Genomic DNA, 17,855 nt, shown 5'->3' with positions numbered 1-17,855 from the left:
GGAAAGAAGAAAGGAAGATTTACATTCATAGAGCCAGGAGTAAAGGCGCAAATAAAGTGCTGCAATCCACACAAATTTACAGGCTGAGAAATCAATGGCAGAATCAATTTGGATGGACTTGGTTACTTGCTTTAGGGAACGCATCAGATGAGATTCTGTAAATCTCATTACAAATTGCAGGCCTGGTGTAAGAGCAAAGGATTACTAAATTAATATTTGAAACCAGTAAGTAGTAACAAACCTGAGCGGGTAAAATGTCAACACTTAAGAAAATGCCTTCTGTCATAAAAATGCAATTACCAAAAATAAATCAAAGTGCAGCATTTCTCTCCTTAACAGGTTTTTTTGGTATATGCATGTTTAATTTGTTCATTATCTTGAAAACACCAAGTGCTTTTTATTTACTACATTTGTACTGAATATTTGGTTTGATCAGTTTACTTTTAACAAACAGAAAATGACAAGACAAAAAATGTGACTATTCCTATCATTCTTCTATAGACTGGAATCCATAGTAATTATAGATCTAATTTAAGAGATTAAAACCGGACAGATAAATGAAGGGGAAGAGCTTTCTAAAAACAAGTAATTCTTATAATAATTAACTGAAAGAAAATCCATTATTAAATTGATTATTTTGTGCTGCTGGCAACATTAAAGAATAGAGTCAGTTTTAGTATTCATCTCACATTGACACAGCTCTTTCTGTTTCTTTTGTACCATCTATAAAATCGGAGAGCTGACACAGTTTTGTGCTTTTTGAAACACCTACAGAAATATTAAGCAACACTGGGTGCTTTCAAATATCAGACCCTAGAGACTTCTTCAGTTTATATAATCAGTGAGGTATCCCAAATCTGCAGAGACTTTGAAATATGGCTTTGATCTTGATTTGGCTGCAGGTTCTTTGGTGGTGGTGGTGGTGGCGGTGGTTTTTTTGCCTTTCCTGAGCAACCTGGTTTAGTGGAAGGTGTCCCTACCAATGCAGGGGGGGTTGGAACCAGATGATCTTTAAAGTCCCTTCCAACTCAAGCCATTCTGTCATATTGTGAAAAAAACCACCCCAAATCTAAGGCATCAAGGCCCTTTCTCTTGAGCAGTATATATATGTTGTTAGGCTTCTGACAATTCACTGTGTGAGCACTGAGTTACCTTAGAGTCATTTGGCTAATCAAGCCATTTCTTTTTCAGAAAAATACTTCTGGTTTTCCTCTCATGCTTCAAAAAATTCTGATAAATAATTGTGTGTTCGTTTCTGGCAACCAAAGGACATTCATACTGGAAGGACCTAAAAAAAGGTGGTTCAAATAGATTCTTCATTCTTCACAGCATTTAGCACAGGAATATTGGGGGGACAGACTATGTGCCGGTGTGTGTGATGGTTTAAAATCTGATTAATCAAATGAGAGAATATGAAATTCTAAGTGGTTGAAGGCCTGGAATATTCACATGCACCTTTTTAAAAGACTTTGAGTTCTGGTGAAACCAAGCTTTCTTTATATAGATTTTCTCTCATACTTCTACAGCTCTTGCTTCACACAAGAGTAAAATCTGTCTGTACTGCTCTCATCTATCATTTTATTGTGCTATCACTTCTATTGCATCTCAGCTTTTGCTTTTCCCCTTGTTACTACCCCCTTAGGTTTGGCAAAATCTTTCCATTATGATGTGAAACAACTCCACCCCTTGCTTGCTTTCCTCCCCAGCCCTCCCTCTCTTTTGCCTTTGTTGCAGTGTCCAAAGCACCAGGACCTGGCAGTGGTAGGGAGCTGACAGACCTTCCTTTCTTCAGTTCCTAGTCCTTCACCACCTCAGAGTGCCTGCACACACCAGTGTTGCACCTGACCCTGTGAGGTCTGATCCCTGGTAGTGACTTTAACTAGTGTTATCCTACTTTCAATTATGATAGAAAATAACAAAAACAAGGAAGCCTTCCTGTTATCTACTGCTATCACATTGACCATCACAGTCCAAAGGGGTAACTTTGCCGGCATAAACTGAAACAATGTTTTGGCCTTGTGCAGACTGTTCACTATCACTACCTATAATTGATTAGTGATTTATTATTTCATTTTACCAAGTATTGGTAAACTAACAACCAAGAATTCAGCCTTTAATAAGATGTTCATTTATCAGATCACATAGCAAAATATCACTTTGCCTACTACAGTTACTCTGTCTGTTTGAAACAAGTATTTTATCCATTTATTTGACTATGGATTCCTTAGCATTTCTTGTTCATTGAATGTGTAAAAGCAATGGTTTATTCTAATTTTAATACTGACTACAATTTTAATGCATTTATTCTGCAAACACCATGCCTAAATTGTCACAAACTTTAAAGCATATTTAATACGAGGGAACCTATTGGGAGCCAGGCTTCTACCTGACTGATGCATGTGCGACTGCACTGGGTTATACAGGTGCAACTGTTTCTGTTCTGTAGGAAGACCTCTGGACTTTAGCAATCTTTCGTTTTATCTTTTGTAGAGAAATTAAAGCCTGCACACCAGGCAAGGTTTTCTGCTTGCAGATAGCAAGATGAAATTGGCATACAGGAATAATCTTTCTGATTTGATAAACTGGTCTGCATTTTTACCATGACACCTGACATTTACTTTAAATGCACAGGAGTCTGTCTCCTGGGTTTGAGAAACCTCATTGATTTCTAGAGAGATAATGTAGGACAGCTAATATGCTCTTTAGATCTATAAGGGATATGATTATTCCTGTCTGCTTGTTCATTTATCCTTTGTCTCACATAATCACTTGTCTCTCTTCTCTGTTCCAGGAGGTATATTAGTTACATGCTAATAATCAAAATAAATCCTGAAAACTGCATGTCTGTTCCACCTGCTACACCCAGCACAGGCAACTCCATACCAGAAAGGTTTGCTTTGCACTTTGTTTTTAAAAACTATTGGTTCCATATTGAAACCACTGTTCTAAAATCTATTACAGCATTCAATAGCTCTATTTACCATGAATGCTCCAGCTTTACAGTTTGTAAACAAAGCTGGAAGAGATGGAACTGCTGAGAGGCAACAGAATTGCACTATCAGAAGACAGGAAGTATTCACAGGCTCAGAGAATACCTAAAAATAGCAGTGCCTCTAAGCCATGTTTCAAAGTATCAATACACAGGCCGCTAAGATCAAGCATCTGAAATTACATTATAGAAGACACTTTGAAACACAAAGAAGTCTGTACTATCTGTCCTATTAAGAATAAAAATTCTTGTCCTTAGTCATGGTTCAAATGCTGTTTATTTGTGTATAAATATTTATATATATATATTTCAGATACTCAGTCACATTGATAAGTAGGTGTAATATTTCCATCAAAAGACTCCATCAAATTAGTTGAAATCCCAGTTTCTAGGAGTTGGCTGGTAGCATACAACATTCAGTTTAGTGGGGATGCCAAAAGCAGAGAGAATAGCTGTCAGATGTCACTAACATTAAAGCTTTGTGTGCTAGTACAGCAGGATTTCAAAAAAAACAGGGCTCTTTTCAACCAATATTTTTCCTATTTTGGATCCTCACAGCTAAGATTATTCATCAAAATAGTTTCCAAAACCTCAAAAAACTAGTATTTTCAAATTCAAACATTACAGTTTTCTTGTTTTTTAAACCATGAAAATGAAACATTAGGGAAGTTGCTAATGATGACCTCAAACACCTCTGAAGTTCATGCCTTTATAGACGTAATAAATCTGTACACCTCACATACAGTTATTACACTGTGAAGAATATATGGCTTGAATATAAAGGAAAAACAACCTTTAAAGACATCTTTTTTTTTCCCACCTAGCTACTCATTTTGTTGCTGGAACCTGAAGTCCACAAAATCCCTCTCTCACAAAAAATAAATTGTTTTATGTATTCATCCATTACCTAGTTGAAAAAAAGCTATTTGAGTTATTTAAAAATCTATTCTGGCCAGCTCAGTTATCACATATTCAACAGGGTGGAAAGGACTAAATGCCAGCAAATGCAATTCCCTCTGTATTTCTTTAACCCTTCCAAATTTAATTTTTCTTTCTTAGGACCCAGTAATTATATCACTTCAGTGACTCCACAGTCAGTGAGGGAGAGCCAGCATGCAGGGTACAAATGTCAGCATGTGCCAGAGATGCCTTGCAGGTAAAGCAGCTGTTTACAAAGTGCATCTCAAAAGCAATATAGTGATTCTTCTAAATAGAGGATTCTACTGATAGGAACATGGTTCCTAAAAGAGAAAAATAACTTTATTTTGACCTCAAATTCTATTAGCTGTAAACATACTTAACAGCATGGACTCCACAAAACCATTATAATAAATTGAGCTTTAACATAATGAAATATTTAGGGCTGAGCTGATTATTCATTTCTGCTCAGCAGTGGAATAGGCTAACAATCCCACTTTCCTATGCGAAATGAAATATGATGCAGTGTAAGTTCATTAGTACTAATTACAAAATGATGTTCTCCTACCTCCTGAACAACAGAAGACCTGTGGTATCAACTGCAGGTTTTCTGCACTCTAATGATTCACACACAATATATGCAAGTTGTCTGTGTGGCCAGTACACATTCTGAGATTTATCTAAAAATTCATTTAGACACATTGATTTCCAAATTTCAGTAGGAGTTTAAAGCTACAGGATGACTCCTGAATTGGTCCAGTAGACCAAGCCACAGATATCATAAGAGAATTTCCTTCCCTAAATCTCAATTGAGCAAATTAGTTTTTTTCTTTCCCTCTCCCTCCTTTTTCACCACCAAAATTGTTGAAGCTCAGTTTTATTTCAAACATCAATTTATTCATGAGATGATTTGAAGAAGAGTCAGGGGAATTTATTATGACTCTCTCTTTGGATTAGAGCTAGACAGAAGAGAAATCTAAAAGGAGAGTGTTTAAACACTGAGACTGCTTGTCCAGAACTTGAGTAATCTCCACATTTTTGATAGTCACAGCTTCACTGGACAAGACCCTGAGCAACCTGATCCACCTTAGAGTTGGCCCTATTTTGAGCAAGATGGCTGGACAATGATGAGAGCTTCATTTATAGAACTATCTTCCAGATGATAGCCCTAGAGCCACATGCACCTCTCCTGAATAATTCCATTATTCAATTTAATTTTCAAAGAATAATTACCATAGCTGTTTTACGTATTTTAAATAAACTTATTTTAAAATCATAGCTCTAGATAAGAAATTAAAAATTGAGAGTTGTGAGAAAACCATTTCAGGCTTCACTTAGGACAGAATTATTTTACACATCTACCGCTTCAATTTTCTGCCTGCGCGACAGTACAGTTGTAATGGAAACTAAAAGACAACAAGATGGCATCTTTCCTCTGTGGAAACTGTATAGTCTCCCTTTTATCACAAGAAAGAAAAGCTTTGAAATATGACCTGAGAGCAGCCAATGACAAGTTATTACCCATGCCTACAGAGTTCGACATTTCTATGTAAGGGGAGAAAAAAATCTGACATTTTTTTAAACTCTGCCAGTCAGTGCAAACAAAATCTGTTCCTGTGTTAAATATCAGCCTTTCTAATACTGTAAAGATGCAAGAATATTAACTGTAGTTGTGAATTATTCACATTTTGCACAATTGTTTTAGTTAAAATTGAGGCAGCTGTGTACCCAGAGCTGTGTTCTACAGTTAACACATTCAGTTACACAGATATTCACCAGCACAGGATTAATATTTTCTATCAGTACTTCTTCATCCTTAGTTTTGGTTTGTCAAAAAGAACTCATGCATACATTAAGAAAACAGAGTACGACTTCACTGGGCATTTCCATGATTAGTGGGAAGATTTTACAGCTAACAGAAGTAAATATTAACAATAGTCAAGTGACATGAATTTAAGAAATGGTATCCAGTGTATCTCCATGACAGATATTCTCATCTCCATAAAAACCAAACCTTTCAGTGTAAGTATCAAGAAAGGATCAGCACTAATTTGAATCTTCATTGCTTCCTCTCACAGAATTAAACACCGTGGTGTGCAACCCACATCTAATTAATAGCTCTGTGTATGTGGGTAGTTCAGTGGTATCTGACACCTCTACAGCAGCTTCAACAGAGAATCATCTTACCCTTCCACAGAAATGGTCCGCTGCAAGCTCACTGTGGGTGGACGTGTTGCAGTGCTGTGCTGGGAATGACTGTATGGCCAAGGAAGAATAAAGAAAAGCATTTGTTAAAGAAATAGAAGTCTCTCTTGCTCTTACTATCTCTAGCAATTTAGCTAATGCCAAAACAGATACAACAATCAGATTGTTTTACACGTGTCTAAAGCATTTTGACTTCAGTGATGCTCATCTGTTCAAAAAGGGAGTAATTGTACAATCTCTCTTGCTTAAATTCAGCTTTCATTTCTCATTAAGAGCATAAAATTAAGCGAATAACTCCTCCTTATCTTTCTTACTCATTTTAAATACATATATATTCACACACAGAGTTTAGTAATTTAAAATAACTTAAATGCTACTCATCCCACTAAATATACTAAACATACAATGCAAATTTAATTTCAGAGCAAAAGGTAAACCAGCAAATGATAACGTAATAAATCTAATTCTCAGTGTTTCAGTAAAAGAGAACATGCACTGCTTAGAATTGCACCTTGATGTAACTTCAACACTATTTCTATCAGATTTTAAGTAGCTTGAGTCTTTGCACATGGATTTTTATTAATATAGGACACAACACTTAGGAAAAACAGGATATTTTTCTAAGCAAAACACAGACACTCTGAAAGAAAAAGCTTTTTGATTGAAAGCCCTGAGGTCTAATGGCTTCTCGAATGGTCTACTGACATGACTAAGAAACCTGAATAATAATCATTATGTTAAAACTACACAGTATGTGCTAATTTCAGTATTGTACTATGGTATAACAGTATTGTAAATACAAATGGATAACAACAGAGCATCATTCAAAGGCAGTTTTGTGATAATAAATTGTACTCCTTATCCAGGACAACCTGTTTAAGTAAAATATTTGAAATCAGAAGCATCTGGGTGTATTTTCTTATTAGTTTAAATGACTACAGCACACAGTGAGGCCCAGTATTAAAAATGCAAAGTACACAATAAAAATAAATCCTTATGTCAGATTTGTATCACTGATTCTAACTGAAGACTTTGTCTTGCTTTCAAGCTTTGCGTACATCTCAAGCTGCTTGTTCAGAACAAGCACATCTCATTTTCAATGGAAGCTACTTCATTTGACATTAGTGAGCAACACATCTATTTTACATGAGTTTCATCCTGTGGCAAAGTCAAAACTGTCTGTCTGATAGAAAAGATGCAATTTTTTCTTTTTTTTTGTGTAGCCCATAGAGTTGTGATGCATGCCACTAGACAAACAAAAGTTCTGCTGCCTCCTGGTATCTTCTGCTGTGACAGTTGTGCTCTTGTTTTATGTTAGTAAAGTACTGATCCTAATTGAGAGAAAGTTTCATCTGGTTTTTAGAAAAGTATATTCCCCTTCTAAGAAAAGCCACAGAACTTTTTATCTGTTTTATAGCAAAACTTATTCAGGAGTATCATAAGTTTCTGGGATCATGGTGTGAACAGAATAGCTGAGTTGGAAAAACACTGCAGAATATTATATGAACATTGGTTAAAATTTCACATTAAGTTTACACATACAAGGCACTTCACACCTCACTCCTGCCAAGTGAGGGGCTCAGCTATCAGCAATATTCCACTCATTAGAAAACCTTTTCCAATCCTAGGGATTTGTGACACAGCATTCAAATGGGCCCTCAACTTCTTTCATGAAAATAGTTCTGAACTGGTGGTATGAAAACTCATTTTTACATAATTATAAAAATCAAGTTTGATGCTTGATATAAACCTGTGCCTTCTAAGGTATCATCATGAATATAATGACACCTGAAAGTCTAAAACGCAGTTTAGTCATTGCTTGACACAAGTAGCTATTGGCGACAGAAATAATAGTCTGATATGATTCCTAACTGACTTATTGAAAAGATAATCTCCTGGTGAGTTCTATCAAACTGATGGAACCAGCAGAAGGAAGCTGTTTTCATCACATGCTTAATACACTTGTGCATTTGCCATGTCTTTTGCAGCACTAAAGAAAATAAAGCTTCTGAGTTACTTTCTATGATGAATGCCTAAACATATCCCGATTGACATACGTAAGCAGCATAGTTTTACACTGACCGATCAAAGTATTCAAAGTTTGACATTTAGGCTTAAAAAAATGCTACCATTTCTCTGAAATGATACAGAGTGAACCTCCTACTAGTGTAATATAAAGTAACAATATTTCCATTATACTACCCTGTACTACAGCCACACAAGATGGATCTTCCCTGAAGAAAAGAATCTTACATCCTGTAAAAGACCAGTTTTAACTTAAATCCATTTAATTTTAGTTCATTGAGACAAGGGAAATATACTATTCTTGTAAGATAAGTCGTAAGAGTGAAGGAACAAAGAATGAGATTATAAATTAATAATAAGGGACAAAACTGGGAGCAAAGTATCCAACCTCTCTTTTTAATGGGTTTAAATTGCCTTTTGTTTTGGACTTATTTCTTAGGCAAGGTGAACAATTTCATGACTTCATTAAATACTAAAAATAGAGCAGCCTGGTGTTCACATATTTTTTAAAATATTTATTATGAAAATAATAATATCAGTAAGTATCATAGAAACAAAAAGTTGAGTAGCCAGTCTCCTTAGTTTTAATTCTGTTCTAGCCCAAGAAATCTCTGAAGGCACTTTTGCTGGGTGGGTGATGCTGAAACTGGAGGCAGCATCGTAAGCACTTCTTTCCCCATAGGGACCGCATGAACCACCACCTTCCCTTCCCAAATGACACTTCCACCGACACACAGTACGCCAGTGAAACCTCTAACTGGGATGAAACGATCATGTTAGGGAAATATTTAGTGTGTTTTAAACTCCTATAATGCAAAAATATGGAGAAACCACCCTTAAGGGATCAGCATGACACTCAAATCAGTTGATCCCAAAGCCTGTCTATTGCACTGACATTTGAAGAAATAAGGTTGTTACAATCCAAAATTTTTCCTCTTCTCTTTTGTTTGGATAAAACCAAGATATATTGTCTTTACAAAGAGAGTACTAGAAAAGTCATTAGCTTTTCTCTCTCAGCCTTCAACCTCTATCAACAAAGAACAGCTGTCCTGTATTTGCTATAGCCCTGATTTAGGAAACCTTTTGTTTCCATGTATCTTTATTTTGACAAGTCAAAACTGACAGCATAGAAGTTATTTGCTTCCTGAAGAAATTGACCTGCAACTTCTCATAAAGAAGCAGTGAAGCAGCCACGGCACAGGCTGGGTAGAGCCCTCTCTGAACACTGGCTTTGGAGCAGCCATTCTTCAGCTCTCAGTTCTGAAACTGCCACACAGAAGAAAAATGTACAAACTCCACTTGTCTATCAATATGTTCTCTGCAGGAAAAAAAAATCCCAAACAAACAACAACAACAAAAAAAACCAAACCCAAAACTACAGCTCTGAGTTATTCTTTGCTATTCACAATACTAAAAGAAAAAAGAGGGATAAATATAATATTGAAAAAATTCCACCAGAAGCAAGTGAAGGGAATGCTAACACTGTTTGTTTTTATGATGTATTCTCAGCATGCTGTTTCTTATGTCAAGGATTGAAGGTAGTGCTGCAGTTGTTTATAAAGCTTCTAAGCCTTTGATTTGATGGATGTAAGAGTTTAAGAAGGCAACGTGCTTTAATTCCATTAATGTGGGGTTTTAATTCAGCTCAGTGAAGTGAAACCAGCATTTCCTGATGCTGCCAACAGCTAAACGTCTAACTTAAATGAGTTTTTGCACTCCTGTGGGATTAATTAGAAGACCAGAGATTGCTTTTTTTTGGCATTAATTTTATCTCAGCTACAAATGGTTTGATAATATCCAGTACTGACAGTTACTGACCCATATTAGAAGTGTCAAACAAATCAGACAGTCTCCCATCAGAGGCAAATAGGAAACTCCAGGGAATAGGACATTCAACCCTGCTACCTTCAGATCACCCTCAGGTAACAAAGCCAGACATGAGATGTAACGCTGTTTTCATGCACAGGCACATGCAGTGAGGATTTTCGCAACATAACTCAATTTTTAAAATGGCATCTGTACATCTACTGTACAAATAGCATTGCTAGGCTAATTACCTACTCAGTGGAAAACAGAAAACCAACAAAATTAAGGATTAGACTGTCCCTCTGCCTACAAATATCTAGAATAAGGGCCACACTACATCTCTGTTCAGGTTCTCTGAGGTACTTTCACTTGCTCAACTAAAGTAAAAAAGCTTGCTGACTTATTCTTTCCTCCCTGTCTCCCTTCCCCAAACAGTATTCACAAAGAAGTGGTTAGCCACATTCTGTGACTTAAAGTATTTGAGTTATTGCAGCCCTAAACTAGCATCATTTAGCAATAAGGAAGAATGCGAGGTGGAGCTATGACTCAGAGGAATGCTTCAGCTCCTGGAATAAAGCTAATTATCCACCTTTGTTAGCGGTGTGCCTAACTCAGGTACCTGATCTTCAAAGTGGTGAAACATCCACTGACTTCAAATCTACTTCCCTATGGCTGAGGTAATTTCAGGAGCTAATGATAACCTTTAAAATATAAAAATCTTGCTTCTTTGAGAGGAATTGTTCTTTCAGCTTGAGATAAAGTATTTAAAACAGCAGAAATAGTTTAGAATGATGTGGGGGGAACTGAAAGTAATTAGAAATGCTGTTTAAAGGAGAAGAGTGGAGAGGATATATTTTTAAAGCAGTTCCACATGTAAAGTTCCCATGTAGGGTAAATACAAACCTACAGTATTGTGAAGAACTCAACATTGAGTAAATTAGGCACAGTGAGTGAAAACTGTTAGAAAAAACCTAATCCAATGCTAACTGATTATGTTCCTTGTTCATATCTTCATATTTTGGAAAGACTTTTGCGTTTTTAGAAGTAGGGTGCCTAAATATCCACATCATTCCAAGACATTTGATTGCTGCTAAAAAAAAGTTTGTCTTCCTACCAGCCGCAGTTATAATACTACTATTGTTGTCATTATTGCTATCATTATTATTTATGATACTGCAACAATTACAAGGAATTATGAAGCTCCTTCTGGGAGCTGAAATACTCCCTGATGAAGTTAGTTTGAAAATTGTACCAGCTAAGGACTGAGTTTTACATGGCAAAATATTTACAACAAGTGAAAAACATGCAGGTGTGTAGGAAAAAAAAGGGATAATGGTATAAGAAGGAAAATCCAACACTCTCAGTTGCTTAAGCACTATTGGATGGAAATGATCCATGAACATAACAACTGATTTTGTCTCTACAGTTGTGGAAGAGGATGTAGTTCTATTTTCATGAATTTAAATAGGGAATGTTTGTTCAGAAACTGCAGGGAACTTCCTGATGCAGTCTGTGTGGCCTCCCAATTACCTACAGCTCATGGTGCTTGGTACCACGCCCAATACAGTGCTGGGTTTGCAGTTCTGCATGGAGAAGGCAGCTGTTGCCCTCCTTCCTACACGATGCTTATGCACTTCCACATCACTAGTGACTTTTGCCATACACTCAAGTGTTGTGTCTCATTTCCTATTACTATCACTCCGGATTCTCCCTGGCATTAGTTCATTCCAAGCATTACCAATCTGATGAATTGTACAGGGTGTAAGAGAATTGGAGACAGTTTGATTTCTCTGTGACAGAACAACAATTAGTTTTGCTGGGTAAAAAGAAATCATCCTCCCCAAAGGAAAACACAGGCTACAGTACAGAAAAACATCTTAGTCAGGTCCTCTCTAATGTATCAGAAACCAAGATGTACTTTAGAAAAAAACTTCTATTAAGGTTGTCCGGAGACACTGAATAATCTGAACATGTTGAAACACTTCAGAGGCAGAGTGCAAAAGCTTGTGGGATTGGAAGGGGTCATTGGCTTCTTCCAGTCATTCTATATGGCTGGAAGAAGTCATTTAGCTTCTCACTCAGTTTCTGTGTATGTACCGGGTTTGCATGACAAGGTTTTGGTAGCGGGGGGGGCTACAGGGGCATCTTCTGTGAGAAGCTGCTTGAAGCTTCCCCCATGTCCAACAGAGCCAATGCCAGCCAGCTCCAAGACAGACTGCTGGCCAAGGCCAAGCCCATCACTGACAGTGGTAGTGCCTCTGGGATAACATATTCCAGAAGCGGCAAAAAAGTGCGGCCAAAGAGAGAAGTAAGAATATGTGAGAGGAAAAGCCCTGCAGACCCCAAGGTCAGTGCAGAAGGAGAGGGAGGAGGTGCTCCAGGTGCCGGAGCAGGGATTCCTCTGCAGCCCCTGGTGCAGCCCATGGTGAGGCAGCTGTGCCCCTGCAGCCCATGGAGGACCCCACAGTGGAGTAGGCAGATACCTGAACTAGGCTGTAAAACCCACACTGGACCAGGTCTCCTGGCAGGACATGTGACTCTCCAGGAGACCCATGCTGGATTAGCCTGTTCCTCAAGGACTGCACCCCATGGAAGGAGTTCATGGAAAGGACGCACATTTGGAGCAGTTCATGAAAAACTACAGCCCTTGGGAAGGATCCGTATGTTGGAGAAGTTCATGGAAGACTGTTTCCATTGGTAGGGACCTCATGCTGGAGCCAGGGAAGAGTGTGAGAAAGAAGCTGCTGCAGACATAAGATGTAGTGAACTCATCACAACCCCCATTCACCATCACCCTGTGTTGCTCAGGGAAAGCCAGTGCAGAAATCACGAGTGAAGTTGAACCCGGAATGAAGAGAAAGGCTGGGGGAAAGTGTTTTAAGGTTTTATTTCTCACTACCATACTCTGATTTAATTGAATTAATTTCACTGAGTTGAGCCTGATTTGCCTGTGAGGGTGATTGATCTCTCCCTGGAAAACAAGGATATGTGTAGTCTTTCGCAGGGAGCATGTAGCACAATTTCCATCAATAGCTGCTCTGCGGCAGCTGCAACACCCAGCACTCACCACTGTCCCATAAATCCCACTTCTGATGGATTTCTAGAGCTGTGCATTGCTTCCATAATGAAACGCATCATTGCACACAAATTTTATTAGGTCTCCGTGCAAGTAATGACACAAGTATGTGCACCGAACTTCCTTTGCAGTTTAAGCAAATGTCAAAAGACATTAGCAAGGACTTGAAACATGGGTCCACTTTTAAGGAACTTTGGCAAAACTTTGATAAAAATCAAGAGATAGCTCAGCAGTTTTAGGAAAATTCATATAGGCAATAGGAAGAATCATAAGATTTGCGATCCAAAAATACCAAATTGCACATCAGACATGTATTTAACAGTTGCATTGTTGGGGGAAGACAAAAGAAGAAAAAAGAAATTATTGGGTAAGTTTTCCAGTAAGGAAACTGCTCCTATTGTCTAAAGGAAAAGCTCATCTAATCTATAGTCCGTGAATACAGCATAAATTCTGAAATACTGTAAACTAGTCAATTATTCATAACAATGCTAACGGGCAGCATACCTTTAGTCTCAGAAAGTGTTAAGACCAGAATTTTTAGATGACTTGGTTTATTACTGTCAATAGAACTGAATGAAATGCATTTTTGTCAAAACACAATTTTGTGGGAGATATGTACTCAGTAGGAGAATAAGAAAACAAATGGTTAAACAAACACTTGGAAAATCTGGAAAACCTCACATTTTCATGTATTTTTCCACTACAGTCCATAGAAGTTCATCTAAAGTTAGGAATTCCACTTTAAAGACCATTGAGAACTCCCTTCAGGAATCAGAGATTCCTAATTCCAATCCAGGATCCAAAAAAAGGAAGTATAATGCAATTTTAATACAGAACTCTGTCAGAGCAACCTTGTCATTAACAAAATGGAGAGAGATTATATCCTGATGGTTACACTGCTCTTGCAATACTGAATTTGGTGCCTAGAAAAACCTTGCTTCGCTTTCTCTTCTCAAGGTAGGGTTGACTTTCTTTGCACTGAAGATGACACTTGAAAAGTAATTCACAGGACTTTTGTACTTCATCTCCTTGTTTTAAAAGGAGTAGGGAAATCATAGATAAGTAAGTCTAATAACAGACTTAAATTAACATCAACCCATTAAACTAATTTGTGAAGTTTCTATCCCTCTCCATCCAAAGAAAAACAAGCACATAAAATTCTTTTCATGCTGGAGTCATTGCACTAAATTTTACTCATTTAAGATCAAGTATATGGAAATTAAAGTGATTTAAAACAGCAATGAAAAACTGACTGATGCCAAACCATACCATGCCATTAATAAACATTTCTAACTGTAATGAGATTCTTTATTATATCTGCATAATAAAAAAATCCTACAGAAATTAAATATTGTGTAAGACCACGTTCATTTTCTCTGTGCTTACTAACCTTCATGTGTGTATTGCAATGACTTACAGAAAAGGAGTACACTCAGCTTCCACCAAAGTGACTGATTGAAACAAATGGGACCATCACAATAGAAAGAGCATTGATTTACAATTTAAAATTCATCAGAAAAGCACACTTCCTACTGCAGTTACTCCTGATACTGTGTTTACTGCACCTGTGTGATACCTTCTGATAATGTTATCCCTCCTGTGTGGATATACATTATCTCTGTGCAAGCTAGGAATACGGGTTGAAAATGTCTTTTTTTCAACAGAGCAGAGGTGAGAGTGTAATCCTACTTAAGCTGCTGTTTAGTCTCACTTCCTCTGTCATTCAAAGCAGCCTAGCATGCAAGTGTGCATGTGCAGCTATATCAAGCACAAACCCAACAATCCTAGAAAAATACACACAGAGGAAAAAAGCAAATGCAGAAATAACATAATGCAGATAACATTCCAACAGAATACTGAAAAACAGCAGGGAATGGCAATTTGAAAATGCAGAAGTATAAAGACTGTATTGTCAATACAAAAGATGAACAGTGAAGAAATTCAACAGTTTAAACTCTTCTGCTTCTAATCTAATCTATATGAAGCATGATTTTTGAATGTTTTAAATTTGATAGAAGTTGGACTTAGCAGTTCATGGGAAACATTGAGTGTCTTACATCACGGGGTCTAAGGATGAAGTATACACTAAAATTAGATATGAAAAAAAATTTAAAATGTATTAATTTTTCTCATTCTAGGGTTACTCCCAGTGGGAGTGTCAGGCATAAGCATCTCCCAGAGAAGATGACCGTAATACTATCTAAGCACATTAGTAATTAATTTTGCCTGGCTTTGATTATAGGCCCTAGACTGGATTAGATGAATGATGCTGTATTATTTACTTATATGTTCCATTACGTCAATCCTTATATTCATAAACAGATAAATAAACCACCATTTATTAAAAGATGGTTATTAAATTCACTCTTTGAAGAGATATTTAGCTAATTAAGAGAGAACTGTGAAAGGAATTTATCAAGACTTCTACTCTATGCCTGTGGCAGTCATTAAGGTGAATTGTTTAGTTACAAACTTAGTAGATAAATCATTTGAGTAAAACATTGGAAACTGGTTTTAAAAGGTCTGCAAAATTAGCAAGCGTGTGTGCATGAATGAGCTGATACACAGCCAATTTGTGATCCTCCTGGTGACTAATTTAACATCACTAAGATAAAATAGTGTAAGTTCTGAACAATAGCCTGGGTTTCCTCTGCTAAACTTTACAAGTATTTCTTACAGGTTAGGGATCATTTCGTATAATTACAACCTTCTCATCAGTCAGCCAGCAAACCCAAGGTCCTTGGGTTATTTCAAGGTTACTTCAGTGTAAAGCCACTGCTTTACTAGTCTTTACTAGTGTAAAGACACTGCTATGTTTCTTCTACTTTCAGGTTTCATTTACTAAATAAAGAGCTTCATCTAGAAGTAAGTCTCTCTTTGCTACTAGCAACTAATTACTTCCCTCTGCAAGTATTTAGGTACTTTGGTTCTCACATGTTTTGGCCAGAACCAGTTGCACTGGGTCCACTGAGATTTAAAATACTGGTGATTAAGAGAAAACATCTGAGTAACAGACAGGGAAGCACAAGGAAACATGAATCAATCAATAGTCACAGTCAGATTTATACCAACAACTCATCTAACCTTAACTAGCACTAAAACCAGAATTCCATTGTTTTTTGTCACTACAAAAAGAAATAGTCACACGAGGAAGCTATTTTGGAACTTGAGTATCTTGTGCCCATATTTATCCTGTGCACGTGAAGTGAGCTATCACTGCAGAATTTTGCCTCAGCTCTCCATGTGCTATTTTTGAAGAGAAATCAGTTCTGCTGAAAACCTCTGAGTTCCCTGAAATCAATGAACACTTCATATATGAAATATGAATTATTTGGATGATAAAAAACCTATGGAAGATAAGCTCATGCATTGGATGGTCATCCTTATTTTCAAATCTTGGATTCACAAGAAAGTTCCATGGCAATAGGCTCTTGTGTTTAGAATTCCTTTGATACACTACTTTATTGCAAGTTACACCTCTCTTCCAACATACCAGGGAAGTCTACTATTATAGAAAATACCTGTTCAAATAATCATATTTTTTAACCAGTGGAATTCTCCAAATACAGTTGGGTAAATACACATCAAGAAACCCAAAGAAGGTTCTGTCACTCATTACTCTGGATATAAAATGAGAACTTTTGTACCCAAGTTAAGTGGAACGGTTTCATTCCTGTTTCTTTCTTCTGGGCCAAAACAGGCCTGGATGCATTCTACACTTTTGAAGCATCTAAATTAATTTAAATTTGTGTCTTATTATTAAACCCATGATAACTACTGTAGCTGCAGAATCCCTTTATATACAGATCAGAGATTGCAACACATCAGCCCCAAACAAAAACTCTTCCCTTTAAATGTGGATGCAGAATGTGTAAATTAGTGCTGGAAAAGATTAATTATTTCAATGTATGTATTTCACTGATGGCAACCCAGACCTGTTAAATATTCTTACAGTAAATGTTACAATATGCACATCTCCAGTTGAGAATAGAGGTAAAACTGTCAGCATTTTTAAGACGAAAATACAACATAATTTCTTCTCACACGGAACTTCAGCTTATTCTCTACATAGAGACTGGTCTAAGCCTTAAGTGAGGAAACACTAGTATCATTTAAAGTGAATTTATTAGGACCTATTTTGATTCATTTTGCTTTTCTTGTTAGAAATATAAAGGGTCTTTACAGTACTACCAAATTCCTGGATATTGGTTAATCAGTCTATGAATCAACGTTCCCAATTCAAATGGTAGCTTCCACCTTTTTCCACTGATTGATTTTATAACTCAAATGAAGCTCTGTTAAAATTTCAGAATGGGGATTACACTGATTTAAATTCATATGTACAGTACTAAAATTTGAAGTTGCAAAAAGTACTCTTGATTTCTATTCTTTGTTTACTGTCCCTTTTGGCAAGGGAATCTGAAGCTTCCTAGCTTCACTGAGGATTTCTATTAGGAGCTTAGTAAAGCCATTTACTCTCTCCATTTCTTCATCTCTAATAAAACCAAGACAAATGAGATGTCCAGACTCTTGCAGGGATTGGAATATTATTAAGGTAGACAAGATGAAAACTGTGTGCAAGCTGAAGAATGCCTGTCATTTTTCAAGCTGCATCAATGTTACATTTTTGTTAGTTGAAACTAATTAAACGGATTTCTTTCATTTTAAAGTGGTAATGCAAGAATAGCAGAACTGGAAAATTTAAACATGAAAACATGAAAGAAATTAAAGAAACCCGATGTGAAACACTTACAGCATATTCTATTTTACTGAAGAGCATATTTACATCAGTTTTTTATAAAAATCCCCTTTCTTATTATATAGTGATTACTTAGA

The 17,855-nt window shown here is 36.8% G+C and overlaps 1 protein-coding gene across 28 annotated transcripts in view; it reads right to left on the bottom strand.

Annotated features, from left to right (window-relative positions):
- DLG2 (discs large MAGUK scaffold protein 2) overlaps positions 1-17,855 on the bottom strand; it is a 1,005,290-nt gene that overhangs the window by 226,436 nt on the left and 760,999 nt on the right. For all 28 annotated transcript variants that reach the window (XM_017735865.1, XM_017735859.1, XM_017735860.1 and 25 more), the window contains one exon: positions 6,095-6,163. In XM_017735865.1, coding sequence (XP_017591354.1) covers positions 6,095-6,163 — 69 coding nt within the window. The remainder of the gene's footprint in view (positions 1-6,094; positions 6,164-17,855) is intronic.

Source organism: Corvus brachyrhynchos, unplaced genomic scaffold (genome assembly GCF_000691975.1).
Source record: "Corvus brachyrhynchos isolate BGI_N302 unplaced genomic scaffold, ASM69197v1 scaffold44, whole genome shotgun sequence".
NCBI classification, from domain to species: Eukaryota; Metazoa; Chordata; class Aves; order Passeriformes; family Corvidae; genus Corvus; species Corvus brachyrhynchos.
The sequence above is the reverse complement of the archived record's forward strand: the minus strand, read 5'-3'. Positions and strand labels throughout refer to the sequence as shown.